This window comes from Corythoichthys intestinalis, chromosome 1, assembly GCF_030265065.1.
Source record: "Corythoichthys intestinalis isolate RoL2023-P3 chromosome 1, ASM3026506v1, whole genome shotgun sequence".
In the NCBI taxonomy this organism is placed as follows: domain Eukaryota; kingdom Metazoa; phylum Chordata; class Actinopteri; order Syngnathiformes; family Syngnathidae; genus Corythoichthys; species Corythoichthys intestinalis.
This window is the reverse complement of record NC_080395.1, coordinates 28,202,076-28,228,082: the sequence shown is the minus strand read 5'-3', so window position 1 is coordinate 28,228,082 and position 26,007 is coordinate 28,202,076. Positions and strand designations below refer to the sequence as shown.

Here is a 26,007-nt window from a genome sequence, read left to right as displayed (position 1 = left end):
AGCTTTTTTATTTTGTGGTAATTAATGGTAAACTACTGCCATTTAGTGGCTGTTTTTTAAACTTTCATTGCCAATTACATGCACTTTACAGTCAAGGTGGCGAATTTGACAATCACCTACCTACCACCTTGACTAGGTCCTCTTAAAAGGGAAACCTGTTGTATTGCAAATGTAATTTCTGAAGCTGCTTTACAATAATAGTGTAAAATCCATTTTATCCTGGGGAAAAAATTCTGAAAGACCTTATATTTAAATGAATTTTAATTGTATCTTCAATAAATGTGCATTCTTTTGTCAAACACACTTAGTAATTGAGGTTAAATTTGATGTTCAGTGCTTTATTTTTTTTAATATGAGTCAATATTATCTAAATCATGGGTGTGAGAAAAGTATTAATTTTCAGTTGAAAAGGCATTAAAAAAGGTCTTAAAAGTCTTGAATTTAGATTTATCAATCCTGGGGGGACCCTGTCAATGAATGCACGATTATGCCTCGTATACTGTAACTGTTGGTTCAACTAAAATAGTTAGACAATACATAAAAATAGTTCACTTCTTTATTGCTCTTTCAAATTAACCACTAGATTACCACTGCTAAATACAGATTAAACAAGTGAATACACTCAAAAAGCCCATCCCAAATGAATGCATCCATCCCATTTTATGTGAACTTAAAATTAATGAACACAATGTGAAGATGTGGTTTTAATTCTCGAATACTACTTATAAATCTCTTGTTATTTAAAAAAAAAAAATTTACACTTTTTTGTTTGTTTTTGAGTTCACTGATACAGATCCACTTTGAACTTTTAAAAGTGTGCTCTCTGATTGTATTATCTGCCTTATTAGGCTTTGTGCTATTTTATGTAATCTTTTCCTAATTTCCGGATTTTCAATTAATGTGTTGAAAGGACGAAACAAAGAGCTATTGTCATCTCATTGTTCCAAGTTAAAAGGGGCTTCCTTTCAAATACTGTCTCATCTCGTCTTCCTCCCGTCCCCCTCTCCATCCCTGCCGATATTCCTTTTTCCTCTACTCCCCCATTCCCTTTTGTCCCTCCACCCCTCTGTGCTCTCATCCCAGGCTTTGTGAGTTTTGATAACCCGTCTAGCGCCCAAGCTGCCATCCAGGCCATGAACGGCTTTCAAATAGGCATGAAGAGGCTGAAGGTGCAGTTAAAGCGGCCAAAAGATGCCAACCGACCTTACTGACTGGTCAAGAGTCCTGATTAAGGTATTGTGACAATAACAGTACTAATATTACAAATTGCCATTTTAGGTGTCATTTCAACCATGTTTGACAACGACAAATTTAGGACATGAATACACACACACACACACAAAAAATCAATGCAGCATTATTCACCCTTGAGACACTCAACGTATTGTGAAAATTTTTTCAACACACACACAAATCACTACATCGGCAGGGTTCCGAATCCCATTCGCAATTGAGGGACATGCTGGTGCAAAATTGATAACATCATCAATGCATAAAAAGCTGACGACCGGCAACATCGTTCTCGATCAATACACGTTGTTGAATGGACAAATCCACAAAAGCCAACAGCCTTTAGAAATCATGTCAGATGATGAAAAGACAATATGCTCAGTGGAAGGTTGGCGCACGCTTGGTAAGAGGAAGTATGAACAGCAGACCTAAAAGGCTCACAGTCACTGTGCTGGTACACCTCCATTACATTGGCAGCATTGTCAGATTTTCTAAAACTTAAATTAGGAGATTTGTTGTTTTTCTTAAAGAATGTGTAAAAATACATTTCTCCTTTACGATTACAACAAACTACTGTACATTTCATAGATATACACCATTAATGTACGATATGCAGAGCTGGGTAGTAACACATTACATGTACTCCGTTCCATTTACTTGAGTAACTTTTTGAGAAAAATGTACTTCTACAGCCTGAGTTATGCTTCTGCGTTGCGTTTTGGTGTAGCGACTACGGTGTCAATGAGCATTAGATAGTTCTGCGGCAAGGGAACGCGTTGCTCTGTAATTCACCGCCAAGCCACTAGAGGGGTGTGGCATTGGGTTTGTACTGTTTTGGGGGACTCGTCAACTTCCTATAGTTTTCCTCTGGTTACACAACAATTCCAACGGAGATGGAACTGTAGAAATATATTTCCATTTATTCACAAAAATCGCATGTGAAAAATGCCACTTAATTTTATAACATATTCACACAGGCCCCTTTTGTCTTCTTACCAGTGTATGTAATTTTATCAGGGCGGGGGGGTTGTACATTCCTAGCAAGTTATCCGAGAAGGGGGAAAAAGGCTATGCAGGGGGAGGCTGGGAGCACTTTTCATTGTCACCTTGTCTTTTCTGTTTGTCTGTCTTTAAGTGTAAATTCTTTGTTCTTTTTTATTCCCAAATTTTGTGTCATCATCTCCTGTTCGTTATAAGAATAAAACAACCTGTAACATGGGAGAATCTACTCTTTTCCTTCAGAACGCTTGAATGTGGCTCATCAGCTCATCAACATTAAACAACAAATGTTGATCATACAAATGTTGAGGCGCAGGCGACACAGAAGACAGTTACGGAGGTGGTCGTTAGCGCAAAATTGTTTGTAAATGGTGGTGATTTCGTGCTGAACCGGAAACAACAGTCTGAGTGGACTAATCACAGTCCATTTGCTTCATATCTCACGTGTTGACGTGACGCAAAGTCAGAAAATTGTGGAGATGCACGTTAGGCTATGGCGAAGGGTCGTAAATCGGGTCTGCCTTGGCGACGTAGGTCTGCCGCAGAAGCAAAACTCAGCCTTAAGAGACTAAGCCATACTTTTTACTTGAGTAGATTTGTGAAGAAAAAAACGTAACTCTAACTCTGCTATTCTGGGATACATGACAGTCGTTACATTTTTTCCTCTTTATTCTACATATTAAATTTGCTTTTTTGCCAGCAATGCCAAGAGTACCTATACTAATTTCACCAGTGAGATGTTGCAACAATAATCACATGACTCCATTACACCAATCAGACGCAAGCTTGCTGCTCTATGATAACGCTAACCTGTTCAATCACGTGGCATCTTTAAAGCACCGTAAAAAAATGAAGTATTTGATATAGAGCACTGCCCTCAACATGACTTGAAATTGTGGATTTAAACCTTTTTCCCAATTTTTATTTGGCACCTACTGACCACGGAAAACCGGAGATATGATTTTTAAATTTAACTTTTAATTTCATAATAGTAACTATGAAGGAACTACTGTATTCACTATTCAAACTTGGAACTATTTTCTCCACTAGAGGGCACTCATGCTCTTTGGAAGACTAATGTTTCATTTCTGTCTTTTTTTATTCCCCTCTCTTGTCAGAATTCAATGATTTTTTCCCCCCTTTGGCTTAATGTTGTGATGTAATGGGTTATTCTACACAATCATTTATGAAAAACAGTTCTTCTAGGTACATTTGTAAAAATAAACAAAAAAATAATAATAAAAATACAAATAAGCAGTTACTCACAATGTTACTCATTGCTTAAGTATTCTTTTCATTGGATACCTTTTTACTTGTACTTGAGTACTTTTTTTTTTTTTTTTTTTGAATGACTACTTTTACTGGAGTAATATTATTTTGAAGTAACACTACTCTGACTTGAGAAACATTTTTGGCTACTATACCCACCTCTGATTGGCAGACGAATCGACCAAATTCTTAATGACATTCAGCATTGGTTCGTTGTAATTTGTACCGAAGTGCACAGGCACTGTGAAAATAAGGTGTCAGTTCTATAATTTTCCTTCTAACTGTTAATGGAGACTTGGTCCAAAATGCTGCACATCATCCATAACAGACTGTCATATGACAAATGTCGTGATTCAGCCCATATAAATAAAGAATCCAATCTTAACTTATGATCTTTTACTTTAAAATGTTATGTCTGACATTTTTTTTTATACTTAGTCCAAAATGTTGTATGGTTTATTGACAAGTAATAAACACAGTCAAAAGTGCCTTTTTGAAAAAATAAATCTCTTCAACTTTTAAGTTATTTTATCAAACTTTTGAAGCAACTGCTGGATTTATGGCTTTCCACACCAGGTGCATAATAATAGGGGGTGGGCGGGGGACTGTAATGTAATTTGAAAGTTGTTTCTCTTCGATAAAAAAGAAAAAAAAAAAAAGATATATATATATATATACATATACATATTTATAAACTTTCTTATGTTGATATATTCTAAGGCCTGTTGTACCCCTCTTTGATACTTAATTTGAGTTGGAGAAATTTTAATTTAAAAAAAGATCAAGCGCTGTTCTCTTCTACTGGGAAGAAGCTACTCATAAATTGTGTTTCTGTGAGGAAAAGATAAACTTAATATGAAAAAAAAAAAAAAAAAAAAGGAGAAACAGTGCGGCCCTTATTGTGTGGCCTACCTCATCGCAAACAATGCAAGGCAAATCCAATTACTGTAGACAGGGGGGTTTTTGAAATATGCATTTATGCCTTCAGGGTTATCTTTGTGCATAAAAAGAAAGGGGTTAAAAGAAACATCAATTCATCCTTTTCGGACCGCAAGTTGTCTGAGAAGCACCACGAAGAATAGCAAGAAAATATTTTAATGGTGGTGTGCTGATAATGATTTGTCATTGCTATTTAACATGTCAATCCAGTTGATTCTTGTTTTTTGTTTACCCATTCAATAGTGTTTAGCAATAATAACAATGATGACAATATAAGTGAGTGGCTTTGAGACACAAGAACCATTCCATTTGTGTATGGGTGTGCGTCCTCTTTTTCCACCAACCTGACAACCTACTTGGCCAGTCACAGTGCAAGATGGCTTTGCTTAACTGTTGACACACCCATCACGGAGGCCAACCAAGTTGGCAAAGGTGTAAGTTGGAGCCATGGTTTCAGTTGACATCTGATGACATCATGCAGTGTGACTTTGACTGCATTGCATGACGTGAAATCTGATTAACCACTTCAGACCTAAGCATCCTGCTGAAGGACATGACGCGTTTACGTCATAAGCGGATTTTAAGGGGGGAGGGGGGGGGGGCAGGCCCACCCTGGAAAAGTAACTGACTTTCCTATATATATATATATATATATATATATATATATATATAAGTTGTAAAGCAATACAACTGCAACAAAAATGAAAGAAATGAACAAAAAAATATATTTTTATAATGGGTCAAAATTATTTTTCGAACAAATCATGTGAGTAGCAACTTAGACGTTCATTTGCTTTTCATATACTTTTTAAAAAAAAAATGTATATTTTTTTTTTCAAATGACTTTTTCCATTGATTGAAAATATTTTGTTTTGATTGAAGCAACTTTTTGGGGGGATTAAATGAATTAAGTGTTCAAATTAGGGCTGTCAAAATTATTGCGTTAACGGGCGGTAATTAATTTTTTATATTAATCACGTTAAAATATTTGACGCAATTAACGCACATGCCCCGCTCAGACAGATTTAAATGACAGTACAGTAAAAGGCCCACTTGTTAATTGTGTTTTATAGAGTTTTGATGCCCTCTGCTGGCGCTTGGGTGTGACTGATTGTATAGGCTTCAGCACCCATGAGCATTGTGTAAGTAATTATTGACATCAACAATGGCGGGCTACTAGTTTATTTTTTGATTGAAAAATTTTACAAATTTTATTAAAACGAAAACATTGGAAGGGGTTTTAATATAAAATTTCTATAACTTGTTGTATAACATTTATCTTTTAAGAACTACAAGACTTTCTTTTCATGGATCGCTTTAACAGAATGTTAATAGTGTTAATGCCATCTTGTTTATTTATTGTTATAATAAACAAATACAGTCCTTATGTACCATATGTGGAATGTATATATCCATCTTGTTTCTTATCTTTCCATTCCAAAATTTACAGAAAAATATGGCATGTTTTATAGATGGTTTCAATTGTGATTAATTGCGATTAATTACGATTAATTAATTTTTAAGCTGTAATTAACTCGATTAAAAATTTTAATCATTTGACAGCCCTAGTTCAAATGCAAATTTTTCAATCTCAAGTATTTTTTCGCATTCAAAATCTTTTTCCATTATTTAAATTTTTCTTTTTTTTGATTGAAGTGATTTTTCTTTTTGAAAGTATATATTTTTTGAAGCAACTTATGTTTTGATTGAATAATAAAGACAAAAATGTCTTCGCCAAATGTGGCCCAAACACAGATCAACATTACTTCAGTCAAAAAAGTTGCTTCAATAAAAACAAAAATAATCTGTCAAAGAAAAATACATTTCACATGCATTTTTTTTTTTTTTAGTTTTTTAAGTCTCAAAATTATTTTTGCATTCAAACACAATTTATTTTCATTGAAGCGGCTTTTTTTAAAAGAAAAAAATAAAGACACAGATCTACCTCCATATGGCTCTGCCAAGGGGATACAATTTTTGACTGGGGTAACTACAATGGCACGACACCGGCGGGCGTACCATATTCAATGGATGACGACCATGGCGAAAAGTATTGCCTAAGCAGCCTGATTTAAAATTCCCCTCAAGAATGATGGGAAACAAAAAAACGATCATTTTCAACTTATTATTATAAATATTCTTGTAAGTTAATTTGATTGCTGACACTGCGTTTCAGGGTCATCAACATGTTGTGCCCCCCCGGCCCCAAAAGTCAAACTCCGCCTATGGTTCATGTCTCTAAACCAATAAATACACTGAATTTAGTTGCGATTGCCACTTCTGGGGGATGATTGGATGAAACTTTACCCATCAAAATTAAATCATGAGGTTTGGCATGCCCTCTTTGCTATTTTTGGCTCTTTAAAAATCGCTGACCAAATGGAACCTTCAAAAAGGATAACGGAAAGTGCTTATTTCTCATTAAAAACACATTAACATTAAAAATAAGCAACAAAAGCATGAAATATCCCTGACCAAAAAATTGCACTTTGTTCTGGTGTTTGAGTAAAAATAGGGCATATACAGAGGTGAAACTCAGGTACTATTTTATCAATTGTATCAGCCATATAATACATACAGAGCACACAGACAATGAGTTCCATTTGTCACTGGTATTTTTAAGCCAGTTTAAAACTAAACTAAACTTCCTTCAGGTGTGATAAGTTGGTGAAGTAGTTGAAGTGATCCAGATAGCATTCAACTGTACTGTACTTTCGAGAATTTCAACATTGGAGATCAACCATGTTATTGATGTTTGCTATTTCCTCACCTTTACATTGTGTTATGCTCAAGTGAGCTATTATTTGTATTTTTATGATAACGTCTTTGCTGAAAGAACCTTTTCTTCATTCCATCAACAGCTGTTTAGCAGCGAGATGGCTCAAGATGACCCTGCCGTGTTTGTGCGGCCAATTAAATCTCGCCAAGAGCGCGGGCAAATGTTGACACTCCACTTCTCTGTGGATTTCCATCTGCGCAGGCCTCACTTGTGCAAGATTGTTTTGTTTGCCCAACACCAGAATTGCTTCTCATTTACTTATTTATGAGGCTGCAAACCAATTACACTGTGGCAACAGAGCAGCTAGCAATACCGCCTACCCACATTAGCCCCAAAATATCACCACCATGCAGCCATATGAAGCACATCCTGCCGATAACAGGATGATCCCATCACTTAAAGTTTTTTTGGGGGGCGGGTGAATCGTATATTTGCCGGAATCAGATTAGGTCTGATAAATGTCTTTTCTTTGCAAGTTTCCTGTCTGGGCAGCCAGGTCAAATGTTGATAAGACTAAGTCGATTTTAGTGTACGTGCATTCTCTCAAAGCCAGGTCACTTCCCTGCTTCCTTTTGTTCGGCAAGAAGCACCCATGGGACTGTCTGCAGCGAGTGGGTATCGTCACTGCAGGCGCCTTTGTGGCATTGGAAACTTATTCAAAACCTACTGGGTGCTTCTATTTTGAGCAGCATAGCCAGTCTTTGCACAGACAGATTACATACGAGTCAAACATAAAACATGGCCACAAAAAAATATTTTAAGTGAGAAATCCTGGCAGGACAAATTAGAACTCAATAACCTGACAGATTAGAGGTCAATCAAATCACTGAGGTAATAGAATGAGTTATGAGAAAGGAAGTAGGTGAACCTCAAAATGTTCAACTGAAAAGAAGAAACTTTAAACCCGTAACATGTTGTGACTAGAGTTGTTCCGATCATGTTTTTTTTTTTGCACCCGATCCGATCGTTTTAGTTTGAGTATCTGCCGATCCCGATATTTCCCGATCCGATTGCTTTTTTTTGCTCCCAATTCAATTCCAATCATTCCCGATAATTTTTCCCAATCATATACATTTTGGCAATGCATTAAGAAAAAAAAAGAATAAAACTCGGACGAATATATACATTCAGTACATACAGTACATAAGTACTGTATTTGTTTATTATGACAATAAATCCTCAAGATGGCATTTACATTATTAACATTCTTTTTGTGAGGGATCCACGGATAGAAAGACTTGTAATTCTTAAAGGATGAATGTGACTTTGTATATTGTGACTAAATATTGCCATCTAGTGTATTTGTTGAGCTTTCAGTAAATGATACTGTAGCCATTTAACTTCTGCCCAAATGCATGATGGGAAGTGCAACCATGACTGCGTCATGGTACCAATTAATATATCTTCTCTGCGTTGGGAAATAACGTAGGGTGTTAAGAAAAAGATCAACTACTACCTTTCTTCCCCACATTGCTTCCCACGATTACTCTAATTGTGGGAAAGGGATTGTAAGGCTTTAGCTATTTAAAAAAAGGCTCCAAAGGCTGCCAAAATTCACTGTACTCATTTTACGCTGCCTTTTAGCTCTATATACTGTATGGGTTAAACGGCGCCATTATTGATTGAGCGCGACAATGCGTGAGTGGGTCGCGCAGCGCATGTGTTAATTGCGTTAAATATTGTAACGTGATAAATGTAAAAAATATTAATTCTCGCCATTAACGCGATAAATTTGATAACCCTACCTTATGCTTATACTAAAGACTCTGGAAGAGTGTAACACATTATGTCTGTAACGTTAAATACAATTAGAAAACGATTTAATTACAAAATATTTATATATTAAAAAAAGGCATGTCCGATATTTTTTTGCCGATTCCGATACTTTGAAAATGACGTGATCGGACCCGATCGATGTGACAGTAGTTTCAAACTCATTTTACGACCTTTTTAGTTTTAATTATGAATTGTCAGACCCTTGGAGCAATAAACTACAGGTTTTGCTGAACAAAACAAAAGTTAGCTAGCTCAGCTGTCGAAAAGTTGTGCTTTCCCAGAAGTTGTTAGCATAGAAAATAAAATAAAACTCCATTAAAGTAATTGATCCTGTGCTCTGGTATAGACGTACAGCAAGAGTCAGTTGTTGCTTCTAAACCAGAATCCATAATCAGAACCGTTGGGCGTTTGTATGCCTCTAATGGCTGGCCTCGATTTAACTAACATCTAAAAAGCAGATCTATTATGGAACGATAACAAGCTCATTTTACAGGAGGCGGACGGTAGAACAAAGAGTGTCTGGTGCCGGGTTCGCATCGGCGAGTCGCAGCCTTTCATGTGCACTCTTTCAGAGAGCAATTTGCTGTGATATCGCAGCCTTTCTTCACCCGCATCATAGCTCCCAACATATTAGAGATAAACTAGATCTTTTATGTCCAAATCTCCAGCGCATGGATATATTTATCTATAATGCGTCAACACGAAGGCAGAGCTTTTTTGATGAGCTGTCTCTTGTTGGTTGTTGCTGCCATAGCTTTTATTTTATGAAGTGTTTAGTACTAGTTTTAGCCGATAATCAAGTAAAATAAGTTTTGACAGACTTGTCTTTCACACGACTGCCAATTAGAAATAAGAGGAGATGGTTGAAAAATATACTCTAGACAATCTAAATTGTTGCTACCTCGAATTATTTGGATTGGGCATTTAAAATGCCAGCTCATAGAATTTTAATCTATGAGGCACAATCACCATGTATTACAAGAAAACTTATTTGCTCACATACAAGACATTTATGGTGTACAAGTAGTCCCCGGTTTACGAACGAGTTTTGTTCCTGCGCTGGCGATTTCCACGTAAATCGGAATTAATCCTTTAAATACCTCAAAACACCCTCGCACCCAACACCCAAATCAAAACTATCCAAAAACATGTACCGTATTTTTCGGACTATAGTTTTTTTCATAATTTGGCTGGGGGTGCGACTTATACTCAGGAGCGACTTATGTGTGAAATTATTAACACATTATGATATCATTTCACATGTTATTTTGGTGTTTTGGAGTGACACTGATGGTTTGGTAAACTTGTTAGCATGTTCTTTATGCTATAGTTATCTGAATAACTCTTCATAGCTATGGCCACGTTCGCGTTCTGCCTTTGGCAATGTGTGTGCAATTGTATTGTATACTATTTTCATATAGAAATGCATGCTTTTCGTTTGTGGCGCTTTCACGCCCACGTGGGGGCGCACTCGCACTTGTTTACGCGAAGAAGAGCGCTCACATGCCAGAAGAAGACGCTTGTAAAATGCTTGTAAAATATCCCTACAGAGGCATCGCCTGTGTGTATCATCTTTTCTGTTGTTGTTGTGTGTTTTCCACCCGTGATCGGACACTTAGAGCCAGTTGCGTGGTTGTTTGAATGATGTGCTAATGCTAGCGAACGCATGCTAACCGTTTGTGTCATTGCTGTAATAGCTCCTAATTATCATTTATTTACATTGATGCGAACCTGTTTGGTATCAAGGTTGAAAATGATTCAGCAAATTATACATACGTCCAGCATCGTCATTTGGGAGTTTAGCTCGCTATATAGCCAGGACCGAGCCTGTAATGCGTGGCAGGGCAGGATGAGTGCATAAAAGGTAAAAAAAGGGAGCAGACGTCCACTTATGCACTTTTAATAGACAAAAATAAATAAATCCAGCTCAACCACTCGTCACTCGGGAGTACAACGGACCATGTACACATGAACACACTTGACTCCCCAAAAAGTAGGTAGCAACTGAAGAAAGTGAACATACAACATAAAGAGGCGCCACCGTGTGGTGGAGGTCCAAAGAAACAAAGAGGATCACAGAAGTGACCGTTACAAGCCGTAGCGTCATGGTGAGGACAGTATATTCGCATTTCGTTGTTCATGCATCATGTAACATCATATTGTACACTTATTCAGGATGTTGTTCTCTATTGTATTTTTATATTAAATTGCCTTTCAAGATGACATATCTGTTCTATGTATTGGATTTTATCAAGTAAATTTCCCCCAAAAATGCGACTTATACTCCAGTGCGACTTATATATTGTTTTTTTTTCCCTCTTCGTTGGGCATTTTATGGCTGGTGCGACTTATACTCAGGTGCGACTTATAGTCCGAAAAATACTGTTTTATCCGTCATTTTACTGTCCTCGCCAAGACGTTGGAGCTAGGTCCAAGCTAGACAGTCAGCTAACCTCGGAAAAGACGATGTCAGAAATCCGTGTGGTTTGCTGACTTTATTCAGCTGCTCATGACATCAACACTTGTAGAATGAATCTAAAATACAATTTAAATTAAATCAGTGTCCTCTTCACTAACAGCAATTCAAATGTGTGTTTACAAATAGCTGCTGATACAGCAATAACAAACGATTAGCATGTATCATTTATTGTCCGCACATCAACAACAACAATCACATAAAGTCGCCCCAAGTGTTTCACCACAATTGAAAACCCAAAATAAACAGTACCAAAGGGGTTATGTACAGCCCTCGCCTCTGGATGCTTCACAAGCAACAAATGTGCGCACAGGCTGTCACCTCTCTCACTCAGCTGATCTGTGTGTGCGTCTGTGTGGTGGACGTGTCTGTACATGCTTCCTGTTCTACACTTCCTGCGCCAAGATAAAAACATGCACATGCATCACAAAATAAAAGTAAAATAATAATAACAATAATTAAAAAAAAAAATAAAAAAATAAAATTAAAAAAAAAAAAAAAAAAGGAAACAACGAGACGCAGGTGTAGTAAAGTCCAAATTGCGTGAGTCTGGTTCATCGTAACCTGAGGACTACCTGTTTATCTATGAAATGGAAAGTGTTTTGCTGTCATCAGAGAGGAGAAATGTAGTTTTACACATTCTTTAAGGAAAAAAAATATCTCCTAATATGAGTTTTAGAAAATCTGACAATGGTAAACTTGCCCTGCTTGTTGGCATATGTACCAATCAAAATAATTTGAGACTTGAAATTCTATGGGGTTTTGTTGGGCCTTTTTTTGTTAGTCCCTTTAAAGGAGCCTTAGTAGAGTTTAGCTGCATGTGTGAGGTTAGAAAAATAATCTCCATATCACCTTGTGCTCACTTATTTATGGATTTGATTGACACACATTACTAATATTATTATCCCACAGACAGGACCCCTCCCGTCTGTGCGTCATGCTGTTGGCTATGCCTGTCAGTCAGTACGTGTGATTCCTTACTCGTTCCTTCGTTCTGTGTGTTGCAGGATGATGGGCCCACAACACCTTATTTCCACAAGTGCAGTCAAAGTACAAAGACTCCTTGCTCTGCTACATATCACGAAGGACAGGTGGTCCCTTGATCCTGCTGGAAGAATGTGTGACTGAGCGAAGGATCCCATTATTATTTTTTTTAGTATTCGTTTTTATTATTATTTTTTTTTTTTTTGCAAATGACTTGTCTTATCAAAACCATTTTTCCCCCTTTTTTTTTTTTGCTTTGGTGTCCATGGAAGCCGATTTTTTGCAAAGACTGACTTTTTTGCTGCTCTTTTTTAGACATGATTGTTTCAAAAGATGAAAAAAAAAAAAACATTTATAGACTCATTATGCTCAAAGCATGTATACGTCAACCCGCATACAAATAAGATGCTATAACTAATGAAAAGAACAAAAACAAAAAAAAAAAACATTGTACATAAGTGCAAATGCCAATTCAAGTACTGAAGTAAATACACACACAAATGCACACACGTACACACACCAGCCTGCTGCCATTTCGGTTTTTGTGCCTACACAGACGTTGTGTGCTCTGTGACAGGGCCGAGCTCTGGATGGGTGACGACAACAAAGAAGAAGAAGAATCCAGGATAATTTACATGCATCATTCCTTAGGAAATAGGGACCAAAGGACTAAAAAAATGCTTTTTAAAAGAATATAAATATATAAATATATATTTAAAAAAACAAACAAACTCATACCTTGTAGCTGCAAGTATTACTCTTAGTCAAAAAAAAATCATTAAATCAATATCCAGTGGCCTACTGTATTCAAAGAAAAATGGGACTTTATGTATTGAGGAAAAAAATGGAATTGTAGCGACGGAGCTCATTTTTGTTTGCTCTGGATGCTAATCAGGCACCAGGTTGTATCATAGTGAAGTAGGTTACGAAGAAAAAAAGACATGTAGATTTGCGCATTTTTCCTGATGTTAAAAAATACTTGAAGTTGCAATGACAAAGGACAAGAAAAATTCAATAACGGACTCTGCAGTCTACGCCACTGGATACAGCGCTCATCATAATGTCCGAGGCACCGCAAAAGGAGTCCCGAAGAGGGCAAAGACTGAACTTACTCGTGCCTGTGCTGGACAGGGTGCGGACACGTAAAGGCTCCTCCTTAGCCTTTACGTTCAAGCGACAATCCACTGTAAAAGACCAAGCAACACGGACCCCCGGGGTGTCTTTTGGATTTTTTTTTTCCTTGACATTTTTGTATCGCGCAATGTGGAAAGAAAAGAAGTTCAAAGAAGGATGGTGAATAGAAGGGAAGGATTTTTAGAGAACAGAAAAGCTACTGAAACTGCCAGAACAATGAATTTTAGTCGCGTTTCCACCATGTGGTACAGTTCAGTTTGCTTAATGAGGCTTCAATTCCAAGATAAATAGAAATACATACTCTATGGCAAAGGTCCCCAACCTTTTTTGCACCGGTATGATTTGGGTCTTTTTTTCACGGACCGGTGTTCTGCCAAATTTTTCACCCTTATAAAATTTTGCTCTCAAAGCTTTTGTGGCGGTGAAAAAGCCCTCTTTTATATTCAGTTGGACTGTGAAATGTTATCCAACGGTTGCCTGGCACGGCCAGACTGTTCTCCTTGTGTTTTTCAAACACTGAGAGTATAGTCTGGGACCCAGCCCATTAACGGCCTCTCGAGCAAGTACAAAATCAATCGACAAATCAGATTCGTTTATTTGAGTGACGTGTTCTTAATGAGCAACGTCACTCTTCCGTGTCGGAAGTCGTCTCCACAACAACACAGATGGCGAACGGGAGAGCCGAGAATATGTTCCAATCCACGGTAAAATCAGTTTTAAATTACCAAAAATACATCGACACAAGTCATTGACAACAGTCTGTCTCGCGCTAGCCATGTTGAATAAACTCCGCTCTACTCGTATGTTTACTTCCGCGCGCAAGTCCCTCGTCCCGCCTGTCGCTGATTGGTCCACTCCGCCGTCTGTTTGCTGTGGCTTGCTCCGCCCTGGAAATTTTATCCGCTGAATGGTGGCCAGACCCAACAGCTGGAACAGCGATGAGTCTGGAGTACCAGGCTAATCCAACGGTGCTAAAAAAACATCATAAACATACATGTGCAACACGAAAATGGTGTAAATTAATGCTTAACGACACGGCATAGTCGTTAAGTAAGAGAGCTGTGTGCAGTTGTTGTGTGCAGCTAATATGGCAAACGAAAGTTAATATTCCTTTCTTTAAAGATAGTTTGTAGTGTTTACTTTTGAATTGCTGCATTCGCGGCCATTTTTAACGTTACGCACATGGAAAATTTGTCAGAACACCGGCAATGTGCGGTAGAAAAATACAGAAAATATAAAATAACATTTTTTTTTAGCCCCGTTGTGTTAAATGCAGGGAAAAAAAATAATTCACTCGCTGAATCGGGGAGGCCTGAGGTTGTTTCGTTGAGACGAGATGGTCCCATCAAAGTTTGATGGGAGAGTGAGAGAAGCCCGGTTCACAAAGATACAATGTTGGAAATTGTAGCACGGTTTTCAATGCTCTCCTAGCAATGTCAGGAGTGTTCCGGAATGACTTTAATCCAGAACCTCGGTAGAGTTGTTGTCTCATATGTACGTTTAAGGTCGCCGTCATTTGTGATCTCTACAAATTGATCCTCCTGTTGCACAGACATGCTCGAATCACTGGGTTTATTCGCAAACGTGTCACGAATCCACTCCTTCCCAGTTCATGGGTCTTTTGTGATTGGGAAGTAGCGTAGATTTTGTTTTCTTCGAGGTTTTAGGCTCATCTTCTGGCTCATCGGGTGTCCTTTTCCCCGTAAAAAATCTGTCCAAAGACGTCTGTTTTTCAGTCATTCTAGTGTGGGGGCTAATTATTTCCGGGAAAAAATGTGCCCGCCCTACGTCAGACATTATTATCGAGGACAAGCGCACATAGATATACAAAACAAGATGTACTGCTAGCAGTCCAATCAATGGATTTCTATGACGACATTCCATCCTGTAGTCTTTTGCGGCCCGGTACCAAATGCGCCACGGACCGATAAAGTCCGCGGTCCAGAGGTTGGGGACCCCTGCTCTATGGCATTTCATTTTGCCAACCACTGGTAATTGATCAGAGAAAATAACAGTATAGTAATAATATAGGGCTGTGTTTGTTGCAGACAGTATCTATTAAATAAATGCCATGCTCCATTTTATTATTCCTGCTTACTGTTCTGCATTAATGACATAGACATGAAAACCAGCCGCTATTCCGTTTTCATAGGTAGTATCAAAGAAGACTGCTATAATGAGGCATGGAAATCAAGTCCAGAAGTGTGCGATGGGTAGCCACGAACCTGACACTTGCTTCACCCGCTGTGCTCTATATGTTGAAAGAATGTTGAATTGCTTTGTAAAAATGCACACAATTGCAATAATATCCTGCCTTTGCTAGGCTGTGGGTGACAAGCCGATATTTTTTTTTCAGCTCTGAGCAAATGATCTTACAGTGATAGAGAAAGCATGTGTCTGACCCATCTTACACACCTATACCAAAGTTAACACCTTGCCATCCCTATGAAAAGATACTCAAAATTGGTATACTACAATGAAAAAAAAAAAAAAAACTGAACGAAGCTATACTGCTTGGTGGAAACACGGGCTAAAAAAAAAAAAAAAAAGTTGTATAGTTGTGTCCAACGTCCCCTCAAAATCATCAAGCAGTGTGTTTTTAATGACAACTACTTATAGATGTAAGAGATGAGACCAACAAAATGATATTAAGATGTATATTCCGCTGTGAACATATTCCTTGACCTGCTTTCTTGGTAACAAGCCATGTAAGTTATAGAAAAGATAACACACTCCTTCGTGAAATCCCAAAAGTGTGAATTAGCTCTGAACCTTCCCCTACTTGTTCAGTTGGAATGCTACAATGATCTGATCCCGACACTGGTGGGATGCAGACGATAAGAGGGGAGATGGAGGGGAGTAAACATCCTTCAAAGTAATGCTTCTAGGATGAAGCCCAAACACTATAAAAATAGAAGGTATAACCAAGCTCCTGGTGACAAGCTCCATATATCTGTGTTGTGAGTTCGACAAGTGTGTTAGCTTGGTCCAAAAAGTTTTAAGATTCGATATCCATTTTCCCTCACAAGAGAGAAACACTTAAACTAGATTTAATGAAATAACAAGTAAACAATGAGCTAAAGGTTTATAAATTTGTTATGATAAAGCACAAGTTGCCAAGAGAGAGTAAAAACTTCGTCCCTCAAACGTTTATTACACTGAACCCAATGTCTGATCACGCTACTGTTCTGTTATTCCATGTCCCGTATTAGCCAGCTGTGCAATGTAATCTCCAGTTTTTATCCAGCAACATAATTTAAAAAGAAAATCACAAAGATGTCAAGCGAGAGCGAACTTAAGGGTGTTTGTTGGAAGGTGGTTCCTTGGACGACAACATTTAACAACATGTTTAGACAAAATATTGGTTATTGATAGTGGACCAGGCACCTGTAAGACTGCCAAATTATCTCCAAAGTTGTCATACAAGACGATGGAAAGAAGATTATGCCTAAATGTTTGTTTATATTGCTGACGAACCTTTCACTAAAATTTTAGCAAAATGTTTTATGGGAATTTTGGATCAGAATTTCCTATAACACATACAATACAGGTACCATAATTTTCGGACTATAAGGCGCACCTGCCTATAAGCCGCCACCCACAAAATTTGATACAAAAACAGCGTTTGTTCATAGATAGCCGCACTGGACTAAAAGCCGCAGCTGTATTATGTACACTGCATTATGGAATATTTACACCAAAATACATTAACCGGTAACACTTTGTTTGTCAGTGGCATCATGAGATGTCATAAGAACAAATGAACCACCATAGATCTTCGAACCAATTGGCTGCAAAGCTTCATTGCTTCAAGAAGCTTCATTTGGCCATCACTGCTCCCTTGGAGGAGACAACCTCTGCTGCCATCTGCTGTAAACACTCTTGTCGTCCAATATGCTTCCTAGCATGCATTGCAGCGCTACTGATGAAAATAACAGTCAAAATCCATGTTCTATGCTAATTATTTATTCAGTTACTGTTCCAATTGTTTCATTAATTGGTAGTTATAGCATTTGGTAACACTTTATTTGACAGTGGCGCCATAAGACTGTCAATAAGACATTCTTAATTATGACATGACACTGCCATGAGCATTCATGAATGCTTATGACAGATGTTATTTTGTGTCATCCAGAAAATTATCTCACTTTTGAATGGATGCAAACGTTCCGAGCTGGACATACCGTATTTTTCGGACTACAAGTCGCACCTGAGTATAAGTCGCATTTTTGGGGGAAATTTACCTAATAAAATCCAACACATAGAACAGATATGTCATCTTGAAAGACAATTTAATATAAAAATACAATAGAGAACAACATGCTGATTTAGTGTACAGTGTACAGTGCGTGAACAATGAAATGCGAATATACTGTCCTCACCAGGACGCTAAGGCTCGGTCCTGGCTATACAGCGAGCTAAACTCCCAAATGATGATGCTGGATGTCAGGTTCACATCAACGTAAATAAATGATAATTAGGTGCGCTTACAGCAATGACAGACACAAACAGTTAGCATGCGTTCACTATCATTAGCACATCATTCAAACAACCACGCAACTGGCTCTAAGTGTCCGATCGCGGGTGGAAAACACACAACAACAACAGAAAAGATGATAAACACAGGCGTTGCCTCTGTAGAGATATTTTACAAGCATAAACAATGAACGTAGGTTCGTTGCCGTATTTCTTTCTCGCTAACTCACCCACTCACTCAGAGCTGCGTAGCTGTCTGTCTTCTTCTGGCGTGTGAGCGCTCTTCTTCACGTAAACGAATGCGAGTGCGCCCCCACGTGGGCGTGAAAGGGCCACAAACTAAAAGCATGCATTTCAATATAAAAAAAAGTCAATAATACAATTGAACACACATTGCCAAAGGCAGAACGCGAACGTGGTCATAGCTATTAAGAGTTATTCAGATAACTACAGCATAAAGAACATGCTAACCAAACCAAAATAACATGTGAAATGATATCATAATGTGTTAATTATTTCCCACATAAGTCGCTCTTGAGTATAAGTCGCACCACCAGCCAAACTATGAAAAAAAAAATGCAATTTATAGTCCGAAAAATATGGTAAATGGAGTTTTGGACATAATTTGCCAGATGACACTTAATGAAATATGTCATAAGCAGCCATGAATGCCCATGACAGTCTCATGTCATAATTATGCTGGCTAAAGGCATTCTTATTATGCCGCTGTCAAATTAAATTTTACCTATTAACCCAAATAAATCAACAAATAAGCCGCACTGGACTATAAAACGCAGGATTTAAAATGAGGAAAAAAGTAGCGGCTTATAGTCCGAAAATTACGGTAATTGTTTTTCAGCTATGGAGGTACGTTGTAGGTGTGTTGTGTACTTTCAAAACTAAATTACAAGTAGACCAACTAATATACCCCTAAAAATAAAATGAAGAGGTAGTACAACCAGTTGGCTTGAACAACATTTTAGGGCTGCAGCTATCGATTATTTTAGTAGTCGATTAATAGATGAACTAGTTAGTTCGAATAATCGAGAAATCGGATAAGGAACATGAGAAATGAAAATAACTGAGATGAACCTCAAACGTTATTAAAAAATAAATAAATAAATGAGGATCTATGTACAGCAAAAGAACAATTGGATAACTTACATAGCAAAAGTCCGCTAGCTTAAATGCTATAAAATGCTTTTTTTTTTATTTTATTTTTTTTTTTACAATGCTCTTAACAAGTGGTTCAGACTCATATTCCCCCCACCAAAAAAACAACTAAATATACCTATAAACTAAATTACGAATGCATTAAAAAACATTAGCCCAAACAAAAACTTAGCTTACGTTGGTCTTAACAGGGAGCAGCTGGATTCAGCCATGTGAAATGAGGCAGACTAGAGGGCAGTGTATCTACCCAAATCAATAAAACTAAATGTAAACATTTTCAAAATAATCCATTACAACGGCACTTTAATTAAACGAATACTCGAAGCAACACAATTTAATTATTATTTTTTTTTTTTCCTAATCGAATACTCGAGTTACTCGAATAATCGTTGCAGCACTACAACATTTACTATGACTTATACCACCGTAGCATGTGTAGCGCTGACGTCAATGGTTGAGTTTGATTTAATACATTGATGTGAAAAAAATAGGGTTTTAAGATTAATGTTAAATAATCATAATTTAAATCAATATAACTAAACACTTAATTGATACCTGGTACACTCTGCAGAAATAAGAAACAAAGGAAGTCGCACAACTATTCACAGCGTCGTTACGAGAAGCCAGTATTCCCCCCCGGTGAGCTGACACCAACGCTAGCCTAGCATGCTGCAGACTAACCAGCGCTTGTAATGTAATCTCCTACAGCGAGGCTAAATTAAACCTATTGATAAAGCGATGGAAATTTTCAACATTAGTTTGAATTAATTATCTCTCCTCCAGGAAAAGCATTTCCAAGGGAAAAATGAGTAGGTTTTTAGACCTAGAAGAATAATACATGCGCGATGCCATAACATACACTGGGTCCAAGTTATTAAATACGAGAAAAGGTGTGTCCAGATTAACATACATCTTTTTAATCTAAAAACAACAAAATGATACCGACCATATGACACATTTTAAAACTACAAGCTGAACATGCAATTTCACTGTGTTATGATGATGCTAAAACCTTTAACCATGAGGTCATGTCACCCAATTAAAAACTTGGAAAATGCCATTTCTTGTAAATGTCACACGAACAAAAATGCCAGAAATAAGTAAATAATTAGTGTAGACTTATAATGAGGTTGAGTAATGGCCAAAAACATAGAAGACATTTTTGTGGTTGCATTCCAGAACTGCAATTGGTGCTTCGTTTACTGGTTGCGGTTGAGAGACGAAAGCATATTTCACCCAATCTAATGTAAATAGTCTTCGTCACTTTCAAAAATACTTTGTTCTTGTGGACACATCCACAGTTTGGTATATATGGCTCTCAGTTGTCATCTGTCCTTTGAGATTTTCCGTAACTACTGTCTGGATGAGCAAGTCTACCGTTTTCCAACACACATCCTAAAATAGTAGACATTGTCAAGGAAAGGAAGTGAAATCTAATTGACTGAAAGTGTAGAGATAATTAAAGTAACCTGTTGGACAGGAGAAAAGAAATTAATACTTCTTATTTAAGATCTGCTTTGGGACAGAGCTTCTCCGTCATCTCACTGCAGTTTGGACAGCGAGTTTTGCTGTGGAAATGGGATTTTTGAGATAGAAATAGGCACTGGGTGACAGTAGTCTAGGGGCGGGGTGGAACCTGAACTCCATAAAATCACTCCTGATACTCAGGGCATCAGGCGCGATGATGTCATGATAAGTGGAGAGGTTCAGAGCCTCTCCTTGCTGCCACATCCTGATAGCAGATCACACCCTGTCACTTGGCGGCAGTACTAACAGGTTGATGAATTACCTATCATCAACCAATCACAAGAAGAACAACAAACATTACAGTGTAGTTAGCCAGTAATGCACAAAAGTCGCAAGGAGCATACCACGATGTTGGACTCGCAACAATAATGACCAATTTTTGTATGATTTGTTCCTGTAAATATATATAAAATAAATAAGTAGAGAGATGTACAGCAGTGTGCTCTGAGAAGCCACACTTTCTCGTACAATGATGTCACTATATACACCACAGCAGTGCTGGGATCGCTGAGTCATTTTTTTAATCCCTCAAGGTTTAAATCTCTTTCACTTCCAAGCGTTGGAACAAGGCTTACGACAGTAGACAAGGATTTTATTTGGTATCAATAAAGTATCTACCTATCTTCATAAAGAAGTCTTTAAATTGGGCTAGTGAGTTCGATTCCGATCAAAAATCCCCGAGGAGCCATGTGTTTTCACTGAGACATGAATAGGCAGAATTTTAATTTTTGTTTTGACAGTTTAGGAGGTGGACCAATGTAGCCACCAGTCTTCAAAAGCATACCAATGCATACAGAATCATTACGAGCAGCAAACTGACAGGATAGGTCGAATATTTTGGAAAATTTTACAAAAAAAAAGAACAAAAAAACTTGCACCTCAAATTAAATCGGACCTTATTGCTTAGTGTAAAAAAAATGCTATGGTCTTAGTGACTCTTGAGAGGCACTGTATGGTACCTAGAGCTTAGTTGTGTAAAATAATACCAAAACTCCAGGTCACGTTTGTAAACTGCTTTAAAACATTCAAAACAGTGATGGACCTACTCTCAGGGGCCGTTTATATGGTGACGCCGCGACACCAAGTCGCAATGATCGTGTTGCTGAATGGCCTCGGCTTTACACGGTGACAGTAAAGACGCAACCATACGAATCGAACGCTCTCGCTCCGATGACGTCAGCACTCACACACATCCCTTTGGGCAAGCGCAGTCGCTGCTGGTAAACATTCAAAACAACAAACATGGTAGAACGTCGGCTTCAATTTACTGTTTTTTTTGTAATATTTTTAATTTAGATGTATCCTATGTTCGCGTTTTTGTGCCTTTTGAAGCAAAAGAAAATCTGCAAATGCTTCTAATGGGCGGGTATGTTGTCTTCCGGGCTGAAGAGGTTGTTGTTGTCAAGGAACAGGGATGCTGGAAGTCACTCACAGCAGGGGGTGCTGAGGATCTTGTTCTTTTTCCCATCCGCAAACAGCCGCTTCGGTCCAAATTTTTCATACTCGTGTTTTCTCCATACGAGGCGTGCACAACGGTGTACACACGAACGCATGCTTGATAGTTTACGTAGTACTACTAGGCTACTACAAAGAAAGCATTCTATTTCACCTACAGTGTGTGTTGGAGTTTTTGTATCGGAAATAAAAGCGCAGTGGTATTATAATGCAAATCCCTGCAGCTAGACGGCGTAATGACAGACAAACACATTTGAAAACTAAAAGGTCCAATATGCCTCAGTTTAACAACCACTTTTTACAACACTCAAATAAATTGCGCACGAATATCCAACAGTGCTCTGCACAGCGGCAGCTCAACAGCAACAACAGACCATATCATAGCTACAATGCAAGCGTGTCTTACCTATTTGAAGTTGTCTATGGTCTAAACCTGCGGCTAACTTTTCCTCGTTGGGCACTATTTTAAACTATCATAATCATCTTCATTTTCCACCTCGAATTTTAGGATTTTTTTCTGGTTTTATAAAGAAAAAAAATCGCCTTTTGTATTATCGCTATACATCGCACTATGTTAATGCCTCCTCTGTCAACAGTTAACTTTTCCGCTCCTATAGCGCCTTATTTAACGTGACCTGGTAGCAAGCACGGTGTCAGGTGGTGACTATGTTATTAACACATACATTTTTATCAACATATATATTTAATCTACAAAGTTATTTTACGCTATTGTTTCAATGTTGTTTTAATGTTTTATTTATTGATTTATTTAAAAAAAAAAAGAAGATCAAAACACTTTTTTTGTCCCCAACACCAGGGGGTGCTGCAGCACCCTCGACACCCCACTTCGCGTGCCACTGTCAAGTAAATACATTATTGGCTGTCCCCTTGTAAAACTGTGCTGCCAACTAGGCATGAAAATTACATCGATTTCACGCGGAATTGTAACATCGTTCGAAAGGAGACGGAAACATGTAAATGCAAACATGAAATGTGTCGTATTCTCGTAGCGTCACCATGTAAACGGCCCCTCAGTGGTGAATGGAAAAGGGGGACAAAGAATTGACCAGTTATTGAACAAACATGCCGCCTTCCATGACTCTCGACCACACTGCTGCTACATTCCTCTTGTACATATAATATAGCTTATTTTTTAATTTTGTTTAGCCTTTTTTATTGGCAACGTAGAATATTTCATGTGCAAAAGTCAAAAATAAAATGAAATAAATAAAAAAAATAATAATATATTTCAGTCAAAGAGAAGGGACTTATCAAATGATTTAACAAAAAAAAAAAAAAAAAGGATAATAATACAATAATTTTATTTCTTGTACAGTGTTTCACGGGGATTTTATACTCATATTGGAAAATTGGTTATTTCTCCAATGTTTTCCGAAGCTGGGTCGGACTCATTGTCATGAGGTTTATTATGCTGTGTTTTTTATTTATATTTTTCAGGCTGCATATGTTTAAAAGAAAAAAAAAATCCATAAGAGGTTGTGCATGCTGACAGCTCTTGGATCAATAATAAACGGAACAAAATGCACTTACGCTACTGGTCGTTTGGAGCCGAGGAGGAAGTCCAACCTACTCTTGCTTATGTCACTTTTGGGGACCCTGAAGACTTATCATTCCAATAACTTTGACGTTGACCTTTAAAAAAAAAATATTCACGGCTAGTTAAATAATAACTTTTGACCTTGATAATGTTAGAAGCCTCAATTAGTCCCCAGAAGGTGGCAAATCCAAGAATATCCAACAACAACATCAAATCCAAACCTATGCTGTAAACTTGTATTTAAGATATGAATGAAATGTCTTTGTTTGATTATGTTTCATTTCTTAAGGGCTGGTGGTTTGTCATTTGTCTGGACTTCACCCACTCTATGTTTACGTGCTTGTTATCACATATTTTGCGGCAAGGGTTTTGCCTCCCAACCGCAGTCCACTGGAGATGTTGCTTTGCCAATGTGACGAGGGAATTCTGCCTTAAACTCAGCCTATTCTCTCTCTCACGCGGTACTACCTGTGAACATTGCTTGGATACCCTGTATTGTAATAACGGGGTAATGCCACATCTAGAAAGTAAAAAAAAAAAAAAAAAAAAAAAAAAAAAAAACTGCTGTTTTTAATTTACCTCAAGCCGATTCGTTGCATGAATGAGAACGCCTCCATCGCCATTGGTTGCAAGGACCAAAATGTAAACAAACTCAGAAGACTTAGCGATTTGCGCCAACTGAGAATCCAATCAGAGCCTTTCAAGAAGTCACACTGAGTCATTAGAGATTTTCTATCACAAATCATTCCCAGCTTCGTCGCCAAATCCAATGCATTCACTTTCATGTATTTATTCAAAACAGCAGTGAATGAAATGATATTCCATGACTCAAGCCAACTGAGATAGCAATTTGTTTTTGTTTTTAAACAGGTGTAATTTGAATTCATGTTGGTTCTGGACCGATCCCCAAGATTTTGGAGTGATAGCCTCCCCTATAGTGCTCCTGAACGCTGTAGTTCTCTAGTTCATTATATTCTGCTTAGACTAAAATAAAGCACAGTCCTGTAGAAAAATGATCCCCCGTCTTGTCCTTTTCATTTCTTTATATTGCAAAGCTTTTTGTGCTGTTGGAAAATTTAATTTTTCCAAAGTAATTCAATTGATAGTTGTATTCAACATCTGGAAAGCCGTGTCGCGGACCTTGAACAGCACACCAGAATGAATGACGTTATCGTGACTGGTCTTAAAATCAAACCGAGGTCGTACGCGCGGGCGGCGGCAGCGGAGAGCGCAGGGGGAGAGCCCGCTGAGCTAGATAATAGCTCCACGGAGAAACAGGTGGCTGAATTCCTATGGTCCAAAGGGATCGAACTGGACCACAATAACATCGAGGCCTGCCACCCTCTGCCCAGGAGAAAAGATGGTGAGAAGCCAGCTGTACTACTTCGGTTCACAAACAGAAAATACAAAATCGCCCTATTGAAACAAGGAAGAAAGCTGAAGGGAACGGATGTCTTCGTCAATGAGCACCTAACCAAACATAACTCGGATATAGCCTGGAAAGCGCGACAACTTAAAAAACAGAGGAAAATACAAAATACGTGGACTTCAAGTTGCAAAGTATATATAAAATTGAACGGGACCCCCGAAGAAGCAAGAGTAATCTGCATACGAAATATCACTGAACTGGAGAAATATTCATAAACGTCAACGGATTGCAGTGTCAACATAGGATGGAGCGGATCAAGACTGGACTGGATACGGAGGTAGCAAACGTAACACAACCATGACTTCACAATTGGCTAGAACTTATTATGGATCGGGGGATAGGAACCAATTAACACAGATAATACGCAACAGCGGGGAACAGAAACTGAAAAGTTTTGAGTACATTGACCACCACAATTTGGATTTAGAACAGGACATAGATCCGGACAGTAATTTTTTCTCTTCCATTGACAAAAACTGCTGCTATTATACAGATGAACAATATAACAAGGTCATTAAACATATGGGAAAGTTATCAATTATTCATTTCAACAGTAGAAGCTTGTATGCAAATTTCAAGAAAATTAAGGACTATTTGAATACTTTTACAGAACATTTCGATATTATTGCAATTTCAGAAACATGGATTAATACTGAAAAAGGAACAGACTTTCAAATGGAGGGATATGAATTCATATATAAAAACAGAAAAAACAAAGGTGGTGGAGGAGTGGCTATATACATTGATGAAGCATTAGACTTCAAAGTTATTGAACAAATGACAACTGTGGTGGATAATGCTCT

General features: G+C 37.9%; 1 protein-coding gene across 10 annotated transcripts in view; it reads left to right on the top strand.

Annotated features, from left to right (window-relative positions):
• The window catches only part of celf6 (CUGBP Elav-like family member 6), a 380,567-nt gene extending 355,694 nt beyond the window's left edge, over positions 1–24,873 (top strand). For all 10 annotated transcript variants that reach the window (XM_057833527.1, XM_057833555.1, XM_057833517.1 and 7 more), the window contains 2 exons: positions 1,084–1,233; positions 12,476–24,873. In XM_057833527.1, coding sequence (XP_057689510.1) covers positions 1,084–1,211 — 128 coding nt within the window. In that variant the 3' untranslated portion in view covers positions 1,212–1,233; positions 12,476–24,873. The remainder of the gene's footprint in view (positions 1–1,083; positions 1,234–12,475) is intronic.
• The last annotated feature ends 1,134 nt before the right edge of the window (positions 24,874–26,007 follow it).